Source organism: Bos grunniens, chromosome X, assembly GCF_055505025.1.
Source record: "Bos grunniens cultivar Pamir isolate PY7600 chromosome X, Bosgru_T2T1.0, whole genome shotgun sequence".
Taxonomy (NCBI): domain Eukaryota; kingdom Metazoa; phylum Chordata; class Mammalia; order Artiodactyla; family Bovidae; genus Bos; species Bos grunniens.
Genome location: NC_141194.1, coordinates 142,343,734 through 142,360,297, shown reverse-complemented (window position 1 = coordinate 142,360,297; position 16,564 = coordinate 142,343,734). Strand labels below are relative to the sequence as shown.

The 16,564-nt window shown below is 43.1% G+C and overlaps 1 protein-coding gene across 1 annotated transcript in view; it reads left to right on the top strand.

Annotated features, from left to right (window-relative positions):
- Positions 1-16,347, top strand: part of LOC147341533 (uncharacterized) — a 29,706-nt gene extending 13,359 nt beyond the window's left edge. The window contains exons 3-4 of the mRNA XM_086389772.1: positions 11,130-11,175; positions 14,420-16,347. Of these exons, the coding sequence (XP_086245898.1) occupies positions 11,130-11,175; positions 14,420-14,791 (418 nt within the window). The 3' untranslated portion in view covers positions 14,792-16,347. The remainder of the gene's footprint in view (positions 1-11,129; positions 11,176-14,419) is intronic.
- The last annotated feature ends 217 nt before the right edge of the window (positions 16,348-16,564 follow it).

Here is a 16,564-nt window from a genome sequence, read left to right as displayed (position 1 = left end):
GACTGTGGCTTCATAGTAGAGCCTGAAGTCAGGCAGGTTCATTCCTTCAGTTCTGTCCTTCTTTCTCAAGATTTCTTTGGCTATTAAAAGTTTTTTGTATTTCCATACAAATTGTGAAATTATTTGTTCTAGTTCTCTGAAAAATATCATTGGTAGCTTGATAGGGATTGCACTGAATCTATAGATTGCTTTGGGTAGTATACTCATTTTCACTATATTGATTCTTCCAATCCAAGCACTCGGTATATTTCTCCATCTATTAGTGTCCTCTTTGATTTCTTTCACCAGTGTTTTATAGCTTTCTATGTATGGGTCTTTTTGTTTCTTTAGGTAGATATATTCCTAAGTATTTTATTCTTTTCATTGAAATGGTGAATGGAATTGTTTCCTTAATTTCTGTTTTATCATTGTTAGTCTATAGGAATGCAAGGGATTTCTGTGTGTTAATTTTGTATCCTGCAACTTTACTATATTCATTGATTAGCTCTAGTAATTTTCTGGTGGAGTCTTTAGGGTTTTCTATGTAGAGGATCATATAATCTGCAAACAGTGAGAGTTTTACTTCTTCTTTTCTAATCTGGATTCATTTTATTTCTTTTTCTGCTCTGATTGCTGAGGCCAAAACTTCCAAAACTGTTGAATAGTAGTGGTGAGAGTGGGCACCCTTGTCTTGTTCCTGACTTTAGGGGAAATCCTTTCAATGTTTCACCATTGAGGATAATGTTTGCTGTGGGTTTGTCATATATAGCTTTTATTATGTTGAGGTATGTTCCTTCTATTGCTGCTTTCTGGAGGGTTTTTATCATGAATGGATGTTGAATTTTGTCAAAGGCTTTCTCTGCATCTATTGAGATAATCATATGGTTTTTATTTTTCAACATGTTAATGTGGTGTATTACATTGACTGATTTGTGGATATTGAAGAATCCTTGCATCCCTGGGATAAAGCCCACTTAGTCATGATGTATGATCTTTTTAATATGTTGTTGGATTCTATTTGCTAGAATTTTGTTAAGGATTTTTGCATCTACGTTCATCAGTGATATTGTCCTGTAGTTTTCTTTTTTGTGGCATCTTTGTCAGGTTTTGGTATTAGGGTGATGGTGGCCTCATAGAATGAGTTTGGAAGTTTACCTTCCTCTGCAATTTTCTGGAAGAGTTTGAGTAGGATAGGTGTTAGTTCTTCTTTAAATTTTCATAGAATTCAGCTGTGAAGCCGTCTGGTCTTGGGGTTTGTTTGTTGGAAGATATCTTGTTACAGTTTCAATTTCTGTGCTTGTGATGGGTCTGTTAAGATTTTCTGTTTCTTCCTGGTTCAGTTTTGGAAAGTTGTACTTTTCTAAGAATTTGTACATTTCTTCCAAGTTGTCCATTTTATTGGCATATAGTTGCTGATAATAGTCTCTTATGATCCTTTGTATTTCTGTGTTGTCTGTTGTGATCTCTCCATTTTCATTTCTAATTTTGTTGATTTGATTTTTCTCCCTTTGTTTCTTGATGAGTCTGGCTAAAGGTTTGTCAATTTTATTTATCCTCTCAAAGAACCACCTTTTGGTTTTGTTGATTTTTGCTATGGTGTCTTTTGTTTCTTTTGCATTAATTTCTGCCCTAATTTTTAAGATTTCTTTCCTTCTCCTAACCCTGGGTTTCATAATTTCTTTCTTTTCAAGTTGCTTTAGGTGTAGAGTTAGGTTATTTATTTGACTTTTTTCTTGTTTCTTGAGGTAAGCCTGTATTGCTATGAACCATCCCCTTAGTACTGCTTTTACAGTGTCCTGTAGGTTTTGGGTTGTTGTGTTTTCATTTTCATTTGTTTCTATGCATATTTTGATTTCTTTTTTGATTTCTTCTGTGATTTTTTAGTTGATCAGCAGCATGTTGTTCAGCCTCCATATGTTGGGATTTTTAATAGTTTTTTCTCCTGTAATTGAGATCTAATCTTACTGCATTGTGGTCAGAAAAGATGCGTGGAATGATTTCAATTTTTTTTTTAATTTACCAAGGCTAGATTTATGGCCCAAGATGTGGTCTATCCTGGAGAAAGTTCCGTGTGTACTTGAGAAAAAGGTGAAATTCATTGTTTTGGGATGAAATGTCCTATAGATATCAATTAGGTCTAACTATCTATTGTATCATTTAAAGTTTGTGTTTCTTTGTTAATTTTCTATTTAGTTCATCTATCCATAGGTGTGAGTGGGGTATTAAAGTCTCCCACTATTATTTTGTTATTGTTAATTTCCCCTTTCATACTTGTTAGCATTTGTCTTACATATTGTGGTGCTTCTATGTTGCTGCTGCTGCTAAGTCGCTTCAGTCATGTCCGACTCTGTGCGACCCCATAGATGGCCTCCTACCAGGCTCCTCTGTTCCTGGGATTCTCCAGGCAAGAACACTGGAGTGGGTTGCCATTTCCTTCTCCAATGCATGAAAGTGAAAAGTGAAAGTGAAGTTTCTCAGTCGTGTCCAACTCTTAGCGACCTCATGGACCCCAGTGTACCAGGCTCCTCCGTCCATGGGATTTTCCAGGCAAGAGTACTGGAATGTGGTGCCATTGCCTTCTCCGGCTCCTATGCTGGGTGCATATATATTTATGATTGTTATATCTTCTTCAATTGATCCTTTGATCATTATGCAGTGTCTTTCTTTGTCTCTTTTCACAGCCTTTGTTTTAAAGTCTATTTTATCTGATATGAGTATTGCTCCTCCTGCTTTCTTTTGGTCTCTATTTGCACAGAATATCTTTTTCCAACCCTTCACTTTCAGTCTGTATGTGTCCCTTGTCTCGAAGTGGGTCTCTTGTAGACAACATATATAGGGGTCTTGTTTTTGTATCCATTAAGCCAGTCTTTGTCTTTTGGTTGGGGCATTCAACCCATTTACATTTAAGGTAATTACTGATAAATATGATCCCATTGCCATTTACTTTATTGTTTTGGGTTCAAGTTTATACACCCTTTTTGTGTTTCCTGCCTAGAGAAGATCCTTTAGCATTTGTTGGAGAGCTGGTTTGGTGGTGCTGAATTCTCTCAGCTTTTGCATGTCTGTAAAGCTTTTGATTTCTCCTTCATATTTGAATGAGATCCTTGCTGGGTACAGTGATGTGGGCTGTAGGTTATTTTCTTTCATCACTTTAAGTATTCCCTGCCATTCCCTCCTGCCTGAAGAGTTTCTATTGAACGATCAGCTGTTATCCTTATGGGGATCCCCTTGTGTGTTATTTGTTGTTGTTCCCTTGCTGCTTTTAATATTTGTTCTTTGTGTTTGATCTTTGTTAATTTGATTAATATGTGTCTTGGGGTGTTTTGCCTTGGGTTTATCCTGTTTGGGACTCTCTGGGTTTCTTGGACTTGAGTGATTATTTCCTTCCCCATTTTAGGGAAGTTTTCAGCTATTATCTCCTCAAGTATTTTCTCATGGTCTTTCTTTTTGTCTTCTTCTTCTGTGACTCCTATGACTCGAATATTGGGGCGTTTAACATTGTCCCAGAGGTCTCTGAGGTTGTCTTCATTTCTTTTAATTCGTTTTTCTTTTTTCCTCTGATTCATTTATTTCTACCATTGTATCTTCTACCTCACTTATTGTATTTTCTGCCTCTGTTATTCTACTGTTGGTTCCCTCCAGAGTGTTTTGATCTAATTTATTGCATTATTCATTATATATTGACTCTTTTTTATTTCTTCTAGGTCCTTGTTAAACCTTTCTTGCATCTTCTCAATCCTTGTCTCCAGGCTATTTATCTGTAACTCCAATTTGTTTTCAATATTTTGGATCATTTTTGCTATCATTATTTGGAATTCTTCATCAGGTAGATTCCCTATCTCTTCCTCTTTTGTTTGATTTGGTGGGCATTTATCCTGTTCCTTTACCTGCTGGGTATTTCTCTGTCTTTTCATCTTGTTTATATTGCTGTGTTTGGGGTGGCTTTTGTGGCAGTTGGTGGTTCCTCTTTATTGTGGAGGTTCCTGACTGTGGGTGGGGCTGGACGCATGGCTTGTCAAGGTTTCCTGGTTAGGAAAGCATATGTCAGTGTTCCGATGGGTCGAGCTGGATTTCTTCTCTCTGGAGTGCAGTGAAGTGTCCAGTAATGAGTTTTGAGATGTCAGTGGGTTTGGTGTGACTTTGGGCAGCCTGTATATTGAGGCTCAGGGTTATGTTCCTGTGTTGCTGGAGAATTTGCATGGTATGTCTTGCTCTGGAACTTGTCTGCCCTTGGGTGGTGCTTGGTTTCAGTGTAGGTGTGGAGGCGTTTGATAAGCTCCTATTGATTAATGTTCCCTGGATTCAGGAGTTTTCTGGTGTTCTCAGGATTTGGACTTAAGCCTCCTGCCTCTGGTTTTCAGTATTATTCTTACAGTAGCCTCAAGACTTCTCCATCTATAGAGCACTGATGATAAAACATCTAAGTTAATGATGAAACGTTTCTCCACAGTGAGGGACACCTGGAGAATTACACAGAGTTACATGGAGAAGAGAAGAGGGAGGAGGGAGATAGAAGTGACCAGGAGGAGAAGAGGGGGAATCAAAAGGGGAGAGAGCAAGCTAGCCAGTAATCAGTTCCCTATGTGCTGTCCACAGTCTGGACCCCTCAGAGATGTTCATGGAGTTACACAGAGAAGAGAAGAGGGGGGAAGGAGACAGAGGTGGCCAGGATGATAAAAGGGGGAATTAAAAGGAGAGAGACAGATCCAGCCAGTAATCAGTTCCCTAAGTGTTCTCCACAGCCCAGAACACACAAAGAGATTCACCTAGTTGGGTAGAGAAGGAAAGGGGGAGGGGGGAGATAGAGGCGACCTGGTGGAGAAAAAGGAGAGTCCAAAGGGGGAGAGAGCAGTCAGGCCAGTGATTTCGCTCCCAAGTAAAAATGGGTACTGAAGATTGGGTTCTTAAAGTTACAAAGTTGATAACAAATACCAAAAAGCAAAGATTAAAAATTTTGATTAGTGGTTATATTCTCAAAAATACAATATTAAAAAAAAACAAAAACAAAAATGAAACAAAACAAAAGCAAAACACAAAGTCACAGAAATTATAATATATATATATGAAGTTTGCTTTAAAAATAGGGCCTTTCTTTTTTTTTTCCCCTAAGGTAATAGTAGGTTATAAAAATGAAAATTAAACGAGTAATGGGGACTTAAAAATAACAAAAAAAGTAAAATAATAAAATTAAAATAAAATGAAACAAAAAAATTTTTTTAATTTAAAAATGATAAAAGTAAAAATATATCTAAGACTTTCCCTGGAGCTGTTGTGGACAGTGTGGGGTCAGTTCATTTTCAGATAGTTTCTTGGTCTGGCTTGTACTTCTCACTGTCTATGGATAGGCCCCTTCCTATATATCGGTGCTAACTACAGGATTTTAATCTATTGCACCTGCCACTTCCAAAGTGGTTCCCTCTCTTTATGTTAGCTTCTTCTGTTTGCTGGTCTCTTCAGTGTCTAATTTCCGCCCTGATACAAGGGGTGCAGTGGTGGTCACTTTTTTTTTAGGCTCGCTTGTTCAGTCGTGCTTTGGGGAGGGAGGAACACTGCAAACAAATATCACTGCGTGTGTTCAGTTATTAAGCCACACTGGGTTTGCTCCGCTCACGGCGTGTGTGCTTTCCCAGTCTACACTGTTCAGACTCTAGGTTTCTTTGCCAGGAACTGTCTGATGCGGGCCCTGGTTTGCATGCACTTCCCAGGTCTAAGCTGCTCAGGTTCAGGTTCTCGGGTACTCTGCAAAGGCGCAGACTTGGTTGGGCCTGCTTTTGCGCCCGTCCCAGGTCCGAGCAGCTCAGGTGACCAGGTCCTTGGCGCGCGTAGTCGCCCCCAGTTGAAGGCTGTGACTTATCCCCTCCTCTGTCCCAGCCGCTCGGTTTTTTGGGTGTACAACGGGCGCGCCTTCTCTCTTCTGGGAAGCTGATCTCTGGCTGCGACCCTCCCGGTGCATGTCGACCATCCACAATCCCAAGAAGTCTTGGTTAGCAATGAAATCTGCTTGCAGTTTGGTATAGGATGCCTCTCTGAGGCTGCGATTGCCCCCTTCCAGCTCTGGCTGCCCTCGCCTGCCTGTCTCCAGTGGGGTATGGACTGGTCCACAGCCAGCTAGCTCTGCTCAGTCCTTTGTTCTGTGAGCTTGCCTAGAGGTGGTTAGGGCTTTTTGCAGGATCACAGGATAACTATCCCACAGTCTGGGTTGCTATCTCAAGCTAGTTCCCTCAGATTGCCCTCAGGGCATTCAGGCCTGGTCCTTATCCTAAGCAATGCCATCCACCTCTCCCTGTCCCTCCGCTGCTTGCTGGTGGGGGATGCGAGCCTCTGGGCTGTCGCACCACTGGGAGTTGCTGTTGGGCACGTAATCTGTGGGTTTTAATTATTTATTTTTTTTCCCTGTTATTTTGCCCTCTGAGATTCCAAGGCTCCCCACAGACCCACCAGAGAGAGTATTTCCTGATGTTTGGAAACCTCTCTTTTTTAAGACTCCCTTCCCTTGACGGATCTACGTCCCTACCTCTTTTGTCTCTCTTTTTATCTTTTATATTTTGTCCTACCTCCTTTTGAAGACAATGGTCTGCTTTTCTGGGTGCCTGATGTCCTCTGCCAGCATTCAGAAGTTGTTCTGTGGAATTTGCTCAGCGCTCGAATGTTATTTCAATGAATTTGTGGGGGAGAAAGTGGTCTCCCAGTCCTATTCCTCCACCATCTTAGGACCGCCCCCTCTAATTTTCTTGAAGAGAGCTCTAGTTTTTCCCATTCTATTGTTTTCCTCTATTTCTTTGCATTGATTGCTGAGGAAGTCTTTCTTATCTCTCCTTGCTATTCTTTGGAACTCTGCATTCAAATGGGTATATCTTTCCTTTTCTCCTTTGCCTTTCACTTCTCTTCTTTTCATAGCTGTTTCTAAGGCCTCCTCAGACAACCACTTTGCCTTTTTCATTTTTTTTCCCTTGGGGATGGTCTTGATCCCTCCTTCCTGTACAATATCATGAACCTCTGTCCATAGATCTTCAGGCACTCTGTCTATCAGATCTAATCCCTTGAATCTATTTGTCACTTCCACTGTATAATTGTAAGGGATTTAATTTAGGTCATATCTGAATGGTGTAGTGCTTTTCCCTACTCTCTTCAATTTAAGTCTGAATGTGCCAATAAGGAGTTTATGGTCTGTGCCACAGTCAGCTCCCAGTCTTGTTTCTGCTGACTGTATAGAACTCCTCTGCTGCAAAGAATATAATCAGTCTGATTTCAGTATTGCCCATCTGGTGATGTCCATGTGTAGAGTCTTCTTTTGTGTTGTTGGAAGAGGGTGTTTGCTATGACCAGTGCATTGTCTTGACAAAACTCTGTTAGCCTTTGCCCTGCTTCATTCTGTACTCCAAGGCCAAATTTGCCTGTTACTCCAGGTATTTCTTGACTTTCCACTTTTGCATTCCAGTCCCTTATAATGAAAAGGACATCTTTTTTTGGGTGTTAGTTCTAGAAGGTCTTGTAGTTCTTCATAGAACTGTTCAACTTCAGCTTCTTCAGCATTACTGGTCAGGGCATAGACTTGGATTACTGTGATATTGAATGGTTTGCCTTGGAAACAAACGGAGATCATTCTGTCGTTTTTGAGATTTCATCCACGTACTTCCTTTCGGACTCCTTTGTTGACTATGATGGCTACTCCATTTCTTTTAAGGGATTCCTGCCCACAGTAGTAGATATAATGGTCATCCAAGCTAAATTCACCCATTCCAGTCCACCTTAGTTTATTGATTCCTAAAATGTCGACATTCCTAAAATGTCAACGTGTATTCTGCTGCTTTTGGATGGGATGCTCTATCAGTCCATTAAGTCTAATATGTCATTTGAGATCAGTGTTTCCTTATTGATTTTCTGTCTGGATGATCTGTCCGGTGATGTAAGTGGGGTGTCACAGTCCTGAATATCATGTTTACTGTCAGTTTCTCCTTTATGTTTGTTAGTACCTACTGTATGTATTTTAGGTGCTCTTATGTTGGGTGTCTATATATTTATAGTTGTTACATCTTCTTGAGTTGATTCTATGTTAATTATGTAATGTCTGTCTCTTGTTAGGTCTCTGTTTGAAAGACTAAGTTTATCTGATACAAGTGTTCCTATCCCAGCTTTCTTTTGATTTACATTTGCATGGGATACCTTTTTGCATCCTCTCACTTTTTGTCTGAGTATTTAGATCAGCAGGGAGACTCCTGTAGGCAGCGTGTATGTGGGATTTGTTTCTGTGTCCAGTCAGCCACTCTGTGTCTTTTAATTGAAGCATTTATTCCATGTATATTTACGTAATTATTGGTAGGTACATATTTACTTCCATTTTGTTAATTCTTTTCTTTTTGTTCTTTTCTTCTTCTTTGCTCTCTTCCTTTGTGATTTGATGGCTTTCTTTAGTGTTATGTTTGGATTCCTTTCTCTTTTGTTGTATGTGTGTCCATTATAGATTTTTGGTTTGTGGTTACCATGAGGTTTATATAGCTAGTGTATTCGGTTATGCTTACATATACATATGTTTGTATATGTATTCTTTTTCAGATTCTTTCCATTATAGTTTATTATATGATAATGACTAGCCTTCCCTGTGCTATACAGTAAATCCTTGTTTTTTTAATCTGTTTTATATATGGTAGTGTGCATCTGTTAATCCCATACTCCCAACTTATTCCCCCTCCTCAGAAACCATAAATTTGTTTTCTACCTCTGTGAATCTGTTTCTGTTTTGTAAAAAAGTTCATTTGTACTGTTTTGTGATTCTGCATGTAAAGTGATATCTTATAATGTTTGTCTTTGTTGGAATTAATTCACTTTGCCTAATACTATCCAGGTCCACCCACATGGTTACAAATGGCAGAATTTCCTTCTTTTTATGGCTGAGTAATATTCCATTGTGTACACATACAATGGAATCTTTGTATCTTTATCCATTCATCTTTATCCATTCATCTGTTGATGAACACTTAGAGTGCTTCCATGTTTTAGCTGTTGTAAACAGTGCCATTATGAACATTGGTGTATGTGTATCTTTTCTACTTAGAATTTTGCTCTTTTCTAGATATATGCCCAGATGTTTGATAAGCAGTGTTGAGAATCTTTTCATGTGCTTGATGGCCGTCTATATGTCTTCTTTGAAGAAATATCTGGGCTTAATTTAAAAAATACAGAAATAGCTCATACAACTTAATAACAACAGCAACAAAAACCCAACCCAATCAAAAAAGGGGCAGAAGACCAAAACAGAGATTTCTCCAAAGAAGACACGTGTGTGTGTGTGCACCTTTGTGTCTAACTCTTTGTGACCCCATGAATTCTTGTCTTGGAGATTCCATGCACAGAGAAGCCTGACAGGCTACAGTCCCATACATTCACAATGAGTTGGACACGATAGAGCACATATGTGCCCACACACACACACGTCTTCTTTGGAGAAATGTCAATTTAGGTCGTCTCATTTTTTGATTGAGTTGTTTTGTCATTGTTATTGAGTTGTATGAGCTGTTTGCATATTTTGAAAATTAAGCTCTTGTCAATTGCATCGTTCGCGAATACTTTCTTCTGTTTCATAAACCTATGGACTTTCGTTTTCTTTATGGCTTCCTTTGCTGTGTAAAAGCTTATAACTTTACTTTTTATTCTTTTCTTATTTGTGTTAATAGCCTTTTCTTTTTTGCTTAGAGAAGTTCCTTTAATATTTCTTGTAAATCATGTTTAGTGGTGTTGAACACTTAGCTTTACTTGTCTCTAAAAGTCTTTATCTCTTCTTCAACTCTGAATGATAGCTTTTCCAGGTAGAGTATTCTTTGCTGTAGATTTTCCCCCTTTGGTCACATTAAATACACTCTGTCACTTCCTCTGGTCATCAGAGCTATATGCTCCAGGAGTGCTTTCTATACGGGCTGTATGAGCCCTTCCGTTGTGGTGGGCTGAGTACCATGGGTGGACCCCTGGTCTGGTGGTTACCAGGCATTGCCTAGTGCATAGGCTGCTGGCCCACCGGTGTTTGGGGCTGGGTCCTGGGACCTCTGGTGGGCAAGCGTGGTTCTTGGGTGACTGGGGACTCAGAAGCTCCTATGGCAAATGACTTGTTGCTGAGTGAGGCTGTGACCCTGCCTGGCTAGCGGCTTGGTTTGGGGTGTGCCAGGATTAGTGCCAATAGACTGGGGGGAGGGCTGGGTCACAGTACTAATAATCTAGAGGGAGGATTTCAAACTGGCCCTTGCCAGCAGCAGAGTGCTCACGGTCCAACGAGCACCTTAAAATGGCTGCTGCCAGCATCTGTGTCCCCAGGGTGAGCTGTAGTTGTTTCCTGCCTCTTTAGGAGATTCTCCAGATCAACAGGTAGGTCTGATCGAGGCTCCTTTCAAATCACTGCTTCTGCCCTGGGTCCCAGAGCATGTGAGACTTTGGGTTCACCCTTTCAGAGTGGAGTCTCAATTTCTCACAGCTCCAGGTCTCCTGAAAGGAAGCCCTGCTGGTCTTCAAAGCCAAATGTTCTGAGAGCTTATCTTCCCAGCACAGGACCCCAGGCTAGGAAATCTAGTGTGCTCAGACCCCTTGCTTCTTGTGGTGAATCTCTTCAATTATAATTATCCTCCTGTGTATTGGTTGCCTGGTGGCTCAGATGGTTAAGAATCCACCTGCAATGCAGGAGACCTGGGTTTGACTCCTGGGTTGGGAAGATCCCCTGGAGGAGGGCTTGGCAATCCAATCCAGTTTTCTTGCCTGGAGAATCCCCATGGACAGAGGAGCCTGGTGGGATCCAGTCCATGGCGTCCCAAAGAGTAGGACACAGCTGAGTGACTAAGCCCAGGACACATGAGTTGCTGACCTGTGGGTGTGAGTCTTGACTATACCCCTTCTCCACCCTTCCTGTCCATCTTATTGTGTCTCCTTCTTTATATCTGTAGCTGTGGAAGATCTTGTCTGGTCATCTTTCAGGTCATTCTCATCAATAGCCTCTCTGTATATAGTTGTAATTTTGGTGTGCCCAAGGGAGGAAGTAAGCTCAGAGTTTTCTTATGCTGTTATCTTGGCTACTCTCTGAGTAAATATCTTAAATAGTGAGAAATGTACAACATATATTTCATTTCATGCATAATGTCAAATGCTGAATATTTGTAATTATTCCCCCTCAGACAGGAGCTTGCAAGATGCATGGGAGTGACTGAACATAGAATACTGGTGAGTAAACAAAAAAAGCACTTTGGCGTAACAGCCATTCTAAAACCCACTTCAGGAACTGGATACCTTATCCTGGACATTCTCACTTTGGTTTGTGTTTGTAGCCTGCATTATGTTTGGGAAATAAGATTGGAACTTCTGGGACTTTGGGGCCAGAATAGATACCTCTTCAGTAAAGTAAACTCCTTCTAACACTGATTTCCTTTAGGGGGCAATTCTCTGTGGACTCATGTTGGGACTGAGTCTGACTTGGGAATTATTTAAATTAATGCACCAGATAGCTGGGTTTTAAGGGGGTCCACCGCTTGAGTGGCAACTCACTCCAATATTCTTGCCTGGAGAATCCCCATGGACAGAGGAGCCTGGTGGGCTACAGTCCATGGGGTCACAAAGCGTCAGACACGACTGAGCGACTAAGCATGCAAGGGGTCCAAGTATAGTAAATTATTTAAAATATTTAAGCCAGGCATGAGCTCTTTCTGCAAGGAGTGAATTTTCAAGTATTCAGGCATTTGGGTAAGGGAATAATTCACCTCAGGACGCAACATATGAGCAACAAATGTACGTTTAGTTTAGCTGAGACTGATGGGGAGGGGCATGATTTAAAATTCCAAGTGCCGGATCCTCCTGCTGTTGTTTTTGTGTGTTTGGTAGAGCAACGCAGGAGACACAAGAGACGTGGGGTCCATCCCTATTTTAGGAAGACCTCCTGGAGTAGGAAATGGCAACCTGCTTCAGTATTCTTGCCTGGAAAATACCGTGGACAGAGGAGCCTGGCAGGCTCTGTGGGGTTGCAAAGAGTCAGACACAACTGAGCACACCCATATTCACACTCACAACAGTGTAGAGTTTCAGCTGTAATTTTAATTTTCTCAAATTGTTTGAAGTGCAGCCTGAAAACATTGCTAACAAAGTAGGTTGTGCATTATGATGGAGATGAAGGAAAGGTTTGCAACCCTTAGGAATTTCTCTAAATATATATATTTTAAAAAGTTGAGTAAATTTCCACTGACCTAGAAAGGTGAGTTTGAGAAAATTGGACACTATTACTATATTTATTGGAGATACTGCATATATGCAACATTATGAAACTACCCGATGTATGAGTGAATATTATTTTGAGCAATTTCTAATGTCTAAGGATTTTTTTCTGCCCTTTTCATACTATTTTCAGGGATTGGTTTTGAAGAATTTCTCTCTGATGGCCCATGGTCCATGGCTCTCAACCATGGACTTGTGTTAATTTGTGTTAACATTACTTGTGTTAATTTGAAGTACTTGCCCATTTACCTAGATGGTAATGACTACTTGGTACCTCCAGGCACAGAAACTGAATATTTGTTCTTAGAACAGAGTAAGTTGTATCAAGGGAATATTTTTTTAAAGTATAAAATTAAGAAAGGAAGGAAGAAAAATCAGGAAGGTTTTATTATTTGCTTTGCTGCAGAGTCCCTATGTGAGGGCAGTGATGGATGCGGGCTGCAGACCTGGTCGGGGTGGGGGTGCGGGTGGGGGTCTGCAAAGCAAGGCTGGGAGCCCGAGGCCAGGGGCTGGGCTCACAGTCAGGTCTGGCCAGGGCTTGGGAGGCCCAGGCGTCTGCTCTCTCATGAAGACAAAGCAAGTTCACTGGGAAAGAAAACCTGAAGTTTTGGTGACATGCTTCTCCGGGGTTTACATAGTGGTCTCTTAGTGGAGTTCTGAAGGGGAACAGGACCCACAGGAAACAAATAAGGGAAAAGAGAGAATGTTCCCATCTATTTCCAAATTCTGTGGCACGAATTTCCCAAAGAAATATTTAATGCACACCTCCCCTTGTTTTCACATACAGCAAGAGTTACTCTATGAAAGCAGTACTGGGAATATGGAAGTAGTAGCCACCAGCACTTCAGTTAGCCAGTTTTGCATTTTGCTTATCTTTATGCAGATTTGATCTCTGGTACACTCTATCCCCCCCTCCAAAATGAGCTCTATTAATGTGGCTCCTTAAGACTACCTATTCATGCATCAGAAGGGCCCAGATACTAAGATGGGAGAGGAAAAATGAGGCAATAGAGAGAGGAGGCCTTTGGTTTCATGTAAAACTTGCAGAGTGAAAACATCCAAAAACATTAAATATGATGTAATTCCAACAAGTGGGATGCTGAGGGAGCAGTGGCACCCACAGCACAGGTTTTTCTATTAGTTGTTGAAAGTTGGCTCATATTTCGGAAGGAGCCATTTTGTGAATCCTGACCCACGTGTTTGTCAATTCTCTTCCTAATATGCAGGTTGCATGCTCTTGCCTTAATCATGAGGGGACAATGAGGCTCTCCTGGTTGAGAGGCAGCACCTAGAGAGCAGGGCTGTGCTGGGCATGAGAGACTCTGGTCCAAGGTCCTGCAGCCGCACCCAGAGCAGAAGGAGCTGACTGGGTCCTGAGCCTGGGCAAATTTGGAGGGCGGGGCAGGGTGGAGAGTGCAGAGCTGAGAAAGGCAACAGTGGTTGCGTCCTCCCCGCCATCTCTTGGCCGGCCGAGATTTTAAGAATGTTAGTCAATTTGGGCCGACTTTGTTTCACGGACAGAGGAGCCTGGCAGGCTGCAGTCCATAGGGTCGCCCAGAGTTGGACGGACTGAAGCCACTAAGCAGCAGCAGTCTAAACCTCTCTGATCTGCAGTCTGGTACTGAGGCTGTGTCCAGGGCTTCCACTCCACTGGTGTCAGCAGACGAACCACAGAGTTCCTGGGCCCCCACGACCAAACCTCACTGACAACACCAGCTCCGTCTCTATAACCGTCACAGCAGTCCCTGAGGACAGCTTTTATTTACAAACCCAGCCCGTGCCTATTGATTATTTACTGTGCACCAAAGATGGGTCATTCAAAATGGGTCCCGTTCCTCTCAGTATGATTTTAAAAGGCACCCACTTTATCATGTGCTCAACTTCCCCCACCACGAAGGTGCGCCTGCCTAGTGAGTGGCGTTAGTGGCACGAATAGTAATAGGTGGGAGGAGAGACAAGGCGAGAAGCCAGTCCAGAGCCAGGCACATCATCAGTGCTCACTTGCTGGGGGTGGGGGGTAGGGGGGCTGATGGGAGGGCCTTTAAGTAAATGTCCTAAAAAATTTTAACCAGAAGGAAATAGCTTCTTCTCCTGGTGTAGTTTCCCATCTTCAAGTCACCAAGATTTCCCTGCTCCGTTTTTTCCTGTCTGACATTAACTGGTCCATGTACTAACCCAGCCCCCTTTTTCTCTCTGACTGGAGGTGTGGTTTAAGCACAGAAGGACCAGGTGGAGGAAATGTCAGAGAGCACTGAGGTTCAGAGATGCGCCGCCCCTGCTCCCGGCCCACCGTGTGGTCAGCAACAGGGGTGGACCCTGCAACACCGTCCTCGTTCAGGAGCCGGATTGGGTCTGGGTCCCTCTGGAGCCGATGCCCCTGGAGCTGATACCCTTGCCTTCCATGCCCCCCAGGCCGCCCTTGATGCCCATGCTGCCCTTACCCCCGCTGTTTCTGCCTCCTCTGCCCTGGATTCTACCACCCTCCATTCACTCCGGCTGCCCTCACGGCCTTGCCTGGTCCCCTACCACCGGTGGCCTTTCTGTAGCCCCGTTTCCTCTTGAATGGTCTCCATGACAGCTTTGTCGAAAGTGCCTTTGAGCCAGATTGAAGTTCCGATACCTCAGCATCAAGCACACAGGGCCTGCCAAGTGCCTGCCAAGTGTCTTACATACACATGCTGAGTCACTGACCCACTATTTTAGGGCCCGTTTTCTGTGTTTTCAATAAAGTAGTGAATTCTCTCCATATTTGTTCTGTGTGTCACATGGGGTTAGTGCATCTGATGGAAACTGCTGCTCCACAGTCACCATCAGTAGACCACACACATCTCTGAAGTTTCCCACGTGCCCAGGAGGGGTGTACCGAGACCCATCCATTCGCTTCCACCCTCATCTCCAACACCCGTCCTTCCCCCACCCTGCACCACTGGGACCACCTAGATGTGCAAGACGGGTCGCTTGAGTCTTCAAGGGAGGAGAATGTGTTCCAAAGCAGGCTTGAGCCACATTCATGGTGATGAGGTCAGAGGCAAGGACCCCAAGGGCCACTTCTACAGGGGCTGCTTATAGGGCTTTATGGAGGAGAGGGAGCTGGGTGTTCATCTGGTTCTCTCCCAGTTCTGTTCACCACCTTCCCTTTTGCGGAGGATATGCGGGGTGGGGTGGGGGCACAGATAGAAACCACTCTAGCAGGAGGGGGAGTTCCTGGCTCTGTAGAGGAAATGCAAGAGGAAACTCTGTCTAGGCCAGTGTGAGACTTTCCAGTCTCCCTCCCTTCTCCCAGAGGTGGAAAGCTTAGCCCTCCTTCCCCAGCTCAGAGTTGATCATGTGGCCTCCAGATATATTTTGTCACCTTCAACATCCTGGGGAGAACCTGGGTTCCAGCTAATTTAACACTGCAAAGAAGGCTCTTGGTTGAGTGCTGCCTCAAGCCAGGAGGAGTGGTCCCTGAGCACTGATGCAGTATAATCACATTATTTAAGAGAAGCAGGAAGACCTTGCCTTTCTTCTTCAAATGGAATTCCCAGGTGGAAACCGCCCAGGAAAGGGTATGTGAGGAAGAAGGAGAAGGCCATCAGCCAAATTCCCCTTGTAGCTGGGGGTTGGGATCGAGGAGGGGATCATTTGCTGGCAGAGGAAGAGAGTCTTCTCCAGTTGCCTATCCCAGAGGAAGGAGGGACTAAAGAATGGGGAGGGGGAGTGTCCAGGCCCAGAACCTTATGGAACTGGCTCTCTCCAGCCCTTGGCTGCGGGGAGCTGCCCGTGAGAACGGGGTCCTTTGTCTGAAGGACACAGCTCTGGGAGCTGCCTCAGTCGTTGAGGGTTTGCTTGCAAACATAGCTCTCTGTCCCACCACCCCAGAGATTAGGTGCTTATTTACTGCAGACACCTGGAGTTCTGGGCAAACTTCTCACGCACAGGGAAATGTTATCTGGTGTAAGAAATAATAACAGGGTGCCATTCCCATGCTCTCAAGATTTCTTGTAACTGTTTGTAAGATGTATAGGTCAACCAAGAAAAAAGTTAACTGTCCTGTCTTTCTCACGCTCTCCTGTATAAATATAAGATGCTGAATAAAGTCGGTGTCAGACCGCTTCCCTTTGTGGAGATGTGTCTGAACCTCTCGACCCCATCTTTGTTGTAGTATTCCTTTGCTGTAGTTTTCTTTCTCAGCCGCGCCGTGCACGTTCTCGGGACCTGATCGACTTTGCCGGCTGGCACCGGCACTTGGCCATGCCAATTCCCAAAGGAAACCGCATTAAACTCTGGATTTAAAAATAACAGCATTGGGACTTCTCTGGTGGTTCAGTGGCTGGGACTCTGCACTCCCAATGCTGGGGGCCCGGGT